General features: G+C 51.6%; 1 protein-coding gene across 1 annotated transcript in view; it reads right to left on the reverse strand.

The window, feature by feature from the left end:
- Nucleotides 1-5,515, reverse strand: part of LOC308566297 (protein Daple-like) — a gene marked incomplete at both ends in the record, with an annotated part of 61,520 nt that extends 56,005 nt beyond the window's left edge. Inside the window, 3 exon segments of the mRNA XM_081156444.1 lie at nt 2,122-2,230; nt 4,476-4,576; nt 5,333-5,515. Of these exon segments, the coding sequence (XP_081012570.1) occupies nt 2,122-2,230; nt 4,476-4,576; nt 5,333-5,515 (393 nt within the window).
- Nucleotides 5,516-6,000: the final 485 nt, after the last annotated feature.

Raw genomic sequence — 6,000 nt, forward strand, 5'->3', positions numbered from 1 at the left:
GCTCCCTGCATCTCTGCATTCAGCATCCTGCCAGCGAGCACTGGTGAAGAAAGGGCCGATTACACAGCCAGCCCCGTGGAGCAGCCCAGAACTCTCTCTGAATCATCTGATGAGAATGGCGGCCTGGGACACGCAGGCCGGGGGATGCCAGAGCCTCCAAACAGCTTGTGCATGGACTCTATCCCCTCTCTAACTGTCTTTCTGTGGCTCCTGTCTGCACCAGAACTTGGGGGGAGGGATGCTACACCACAAGGTGCACCTCACCCCAACACAATGGGCCCCTCTCTACTTGGTGTTGGAGGCAGTTTAACTTTATTGTCTGGGGTCGCATGTCGCCACATCAGAGAGGCTGGTGTTTTCCTAAACATGTCTCACTGGTGAATACCTGGCTTGGACAGAAGTCTGAGCTGTGTAACAGCGTCAGCCCTCCTTCAGGCCTTGGGAAAATTCAACATGAGAAAACTGTCTCTCAAGTGAATGGCTCATGAAAGTGTTCCACAGTCCCACCCAGGGCAAAACACGCACCATGAGCAAAATCAGCAAAATCCACTTTCCAGCTGCTCAGTCAGCACAAGGAAGGACTCCTCCCACATGAGCCCTGAGTCCTGGAGGCTCTGCCCCCCTCTTGCCTTCATACACAACTCAAGCGCTCAGCGCAGCTTCCAGAAGGTCCACGTGTTACCGATGCTTGACCACCCAGAGCCCCGTCTGGTCTTGGCTGTTTCCCCGACTGCCCCCGTGCAGCTGGAGTTAGGAGCCTTGTCTCTGGCCCTGTCAGCACAGTTTGCCTCCCCTGGCCCTTAGCACACAGCACCAAAAGCACTGACTCACCATGAATGGTGCCTGCAGCCAGGAATCAGGCCCCTTTCATGCCCAGGCCCAAGTTCAGTGGCAACACCACCCCCTTCACCCAGCTGCCCCCGCCCGTGGCCAGCACAAGGGCAGCACTAGCTGAAACCCAGCAGCCTATAGCATGCCCGGCCCTGAGTGTGGCTCCCCTTGGCCAAAGAAATGAAGCCACTTCAGCCCCACCGTCCCAGCTCTCCCAGGACCCACCTCGACCCCGAGTGCCTCCTCAGTGCAGCTGGCATTTCTAACTAAAAGGATGGGGCCGGTTGTACGCCTCCTAGAGGTTGCCCAGGGAATCACGGTGCTGTGCTGCCAACAGGCCATGGAATGAACACAGCTGAGCGCTAAGAACAGGTCCCAGGCACAGTCTGGCCCAAGATCTCAGTGGAACCCCAGGGTGAACCTGGGACATGTTATTGAGCACTCAGTGGTTCTTGAACCATGTTTCCTGGGGTCCCAGGAACCAACAGAAATGCCCTGGAGGAAGAGGACAGGGCTGAGCAGAAGGCACTAGGGTCCCCCAACCCTCACATCAATCAAAATCATTGAACTTCACCTCAGATCTTAAAAAACTTCATATGGGTGAAAAAGTTTCAGTGCCAAGAAAACCAGGGTCCTGGGGGACAGTTTAGATCCCTACTGCTTCAGTGCTGGCCATATAAACACCATAAACATCAAAGATTTCACCCAGCCTTCCCAAGGCCCTTCCCCATCAGGCCCTCCTACCCACTGACTATCTGCTAATGAGGTATGGTGAGCACTGGACAAGTGGACACTCCACACGGTGAACTCTAGAGCTCCTGTGAGCAAGCTCAGGGCTCATCAATTACAGTCCCAAACCCAACATAACCCTTCTGTGCTCCCATATCTCCTTCAACCCCTTGAATTGCTGCTGTACAAAGACTCACTGAGCTGTGGACAAGAACCACATCAGGGTGCCCATCCCAGAGCCCATCACAACCACTCCCAGTGCAATTGGTGCTTGGGGTCACAGTGGTACCTGAGGCTCATCTTTGGGGCTCTGTCAGCACCACACACTAATGCTCTGGACATCGCTTGAAGAGAATTCCCTGGACAAAGTAAAGCAATCCAACACCCGACCCTTCTCACAATGCAAAAAAACAACATGCAAGTGAAAAAAACAAAACAAGTGTCAGCACGTAGGTGTCTGCCCTTGAACACAATGTCCTCCCGGCTTCCTGTGGGGAAATCATGTGAGTGACAGCACTGCCAGGGGCAGAGAACACCTGGGGAACTGAGAGCTGCCCTCACCTTGTAGAAGGTCTTGATATTTCTGACCAGGATGCTCAAGTTCTCAATCCGAAGGTTCGCATTGTTGTTGACGTGCTGGTGGATGGGCTTCTTTCCAGGCCTGGGATCACTGGGGGAAGAAACAGGAGAATGGAAATGGCATCTCCCAGCTTTGCCGCACCTCCCTGCCCGGCTGCGGATAGTCCTCTCCAAGTCTAGGTGGGTGTGAGGCTGTAACGAGTGTGGCTCCAGTAAACCTAATTCTGCCACTGCTGAGCCGTGGACTTGGATGAGCCCCATCACTCCCGCCCCACAACAAGGCCCTCAACCTCCTCAGGCCTTTAATCACAGTCACTGCCATTCCCACTTTTAGCAGCACCCACAAACCACCACCAGTGCAGACCCCAAAAGTTACACCGTGTAAAAATCAATAACCTACCCCAAGATATATTTCAAGATTAAAAGGATTAAAAACTGAACATACCAAAATGTATGAACTATCAAGAGAGAAAAGGGGGAACAAAGGAACATTTTCTGATTTACATCAGTAAAAATCATTAATGTTCCACTTCACATGAGTCCTCTCCTCTGTCACCAGCATGGGTCTCGGGCAGGTCCTGCCTGTGATTTTACATCCCAGGGACACAAGTCACCTGGAAGAACTGGCATCATCAGAACTGGGCACTCTATGGTGCCCAGAGCAGCCTACAAGAAATGCTAACAGTAGTTGATGTGGGAAGCCCCAAAAGTGTCTTTTACTTTCCGCTCCCAGGCAAAAGTCTAGTCTGGTCGTGATGAGACTAGAAATCTGAATCAAGTGACTTATAATTCCACTCATCTGTATATGTGAAGGATATTTCTCAAAATTCTGTGTCAAAAGAAGGTTTCCTATCTGAAGAGAACGGGCTCAATAGGACCATTTAGCTGCCACATCTCCTGCTTTTCGTGACAAAGCCATCCCCCCAACATGACTGTCCCAAGACACAGACAAGGATATCTAATTCAAATGAGGGCTGTGTTCACGGTTCCATCTGTCCCCAGCCCTGTGATAACGGTGCTGAGAAATTTCATAAAGTGACACATGTGCTTCTTAACATAGCAGAACTTAGAGAACATGCAGGGCTTTTCTGTTTCGCTGTTACTGTCACCTCAGCTTTCCTTTAGGTCAGATGGGACCACCCCAACTGTGCCAGGAGCCAAAGGGCCTCAGCACACACCGGGATGCTGGCTGCACCTAAAACACACTACATGCACCCAGGGTAGGGCCGGGCTCTGACCACCTCTGCTTCCCCCATCAGTTCTGAAGGCAGCAGCTAACTGCAACAACACTGCAAAAGAACCCCAACATTTACTGTGCGAGAGGCCCTTCACTGAATTTAGCCTCAGGCCAAATGTGAACTGGCAATGAACTGGCATTTCTCAAAGGAACGGCCAGCAGGCTTTCCTGATTTACAGGCAAGTGGTAAAAGCTTCAGGAATTCCAAAGGTCAGGGAAGAGCCCTGCCGGGCATAGCTAAGTGGTTGAGCTTCGACCTGGGATCCAGGCGATGGGGTTTCGATTCCCAGTCAGGGCACATGCCCGGGTTGTGGGCTCGATCAATGACTCTCTCATCATTGATGTTTCTATCTATCTCTCTCCTTCTCCTTTCCTCTCTCTGAAATCAATAAAAGATATATTTAAAAAAGAAAAAAAGGTCAGGGAAGAAAGAAACAGTGCCCGGCCTTTGTTCTGCCTCTGCCTGGGTGTAAAAGCTGAATGGAAAGTCTGGGGACACTACTAATTTCCTTAATTAAACAGTCCTGGGCTTGGGTAAGGGCAGGTTGAAGTTTCACTCATCACTGCACCAATGGAATCCAGTAATCTTCAGGGTCTAACAGAATGGGGGGGGGGTAACCAGAACTGGAACATCCAGGGGACGACCTCAGGAAAACTCATTTTCGCCAATGGTTTTGGAGCAGTGCTGCCAAAGCTAATAGATATGTCGTTTAGAATCTAATCACAGGCTTCTGAGAGCGAGACCTTAGTCCCTCACAGATGCTCCTGACCCACCGACTCCTCTGTAACCAGACACTGTCTGTTACTCTTCCTGGATCCCCAAAAGGTTTTTGTTTTAATTTCATTGCTTAAAGCACATTCAGTACCCGAGTTGGAAGTTAATTGCACCACCTACACCAAGTGTTTGACAGTCCTTCAATTCCAAATTCCCGTCACCAAACAAGCTGCCAGCCCACTGTCCTGGAGCTCTTCTCGCCCCAAGGAGTGGCAGCAAAGGCACTCGGACTGAGACACCCCTGGGCCAGTGGAAAGACCCTCCCATAGCAACCGCAGGTCCCATTTCTACACCCTTAAAGCAACACTTTCGTAGACAACTTACATTTGTAGCATGACCTGGTTCAGAAAGATGCCATCCACCAGTTTCATGTAGAAATTCAAGTTGTCGCAGTTGCCGCTTTGGAATGGGTCCAAAGTTTGAACCTGCGAGGGGTTGGGGAGAAAGGCAGCACAAGTCACCCCGTGCACATCCTAAAGCTCTCCAGACAACCACAGGCCTGTGGGCTGAAGGGGTCCCCCAACGCCCACCCACGCTTCAGTAGGCGCAAGGCCCCCTTTCCCCAGGGCCCCCTCACTTCCTTCTCCAGGCAACAGACAGGAGGCAGCAGGAGGGACACCTTCCTCCCACTTTTCTCCAGCACCCAGAAGGGGAAAAACAAAAGTAAAGGGAACTTTTCAACAAATTTCTCATGTCTCTGATCTATTGGAAGTCACTGTGCCCACCCCAGACTGTACACATTCCCACTCTGAGACCCCCAATCCCACCCATCACTGCCATTCAAGGGCTGGTCTTGGGTTCAAAAACTAACTACACGAGGATATTTGGGGAGAGTGAGTCCTATTCCTGGGTGGTCAATCCACAGGGGCCACGGCGACCACATCGACCCTGTCCACTCCTGGACTGGCAGCCCAGCACCCTGGTAGGGACAGGTGTACCCACAGGCCAGGGCTGGGGCACCGCAGGGTCCTGCACAGGGAGCACTGGCTCCAGAGTTGGAAACACCTCCGGACCCCAGGCCACTGTCCGGACCCCAGCTGGGAACACCTGCTAAGACCCCTGAGTCCCCGGACTGCCTGCCACCCGTAGCCCCCACCCCAGCGGGTCAGGTCTGCAGTGACCCGAGGGGGGTGAGAGAGTAGCCCGGGCACCAACACGGGCTGGGAGCCAGGGGCACTCACCCAGGTCACCAGCGGGCTCTGCAGGAAGAGCTCCATGAGCTCTGAGACGGTCACATCCATCCCGAGGCTGCGTCCAGTCGCTGCGCCCACCGGCTCTGTGCACACCTCTGTGCCCACCGGCTCTGCGCCTCGAACTCTAAACAGCTCTGTGCCCCAAATTCTAAACGGCTTTTCACCCCACATTCTAAACCGCTCTTCGCCCCGCATTCTAAACTGCCCTTCACCCCACATTCCAAATGTACAGCGGTTTGGGCCCAATGCCAAGTGCTTTGAAACATGCAAAAATCATGACACTCTCCCTATGAAACTTAAGGCCTATCTGGACACAAAATATAAAGCTTACATATCTACTTTCTACATGATTATTAATGGAAATTAACCACAGAAACCTAATTTTGTCTATCCCCATTTTTTAAAATTATTTTTTTCCATCAGCCGAATTACAGAAATGTGATCAGTTCCTTTGAGGCAACAATACACTCACTTTATTTTGCTAAGTGTTGCCCAGTATCTCAGCTTGGGAATTCTCCCCATCGGCAGGGAAAGGGGATGCTCCGGTTAGCAGTTCATCCATCAGGACAGCTAAACTCCACCAGTCAACTGCCTGCAGAACAATGTGATAGAATAGTAACTAATATGTAACTTATAGGAAAGAAAAATGAAAAAAA

The sequence above is a fragment of the Miniopterus schreibersii genome, assembly GCF_964146895.1.
Source record: "Miniopterus schreibersii genome assembly, chromosome: 13".
NCBI lineage: Eukaryota > Metazoa > Chordata > Mammalia > Chiroptera > Miniopteridae > Miniopterus > Miniopterus schreibersii.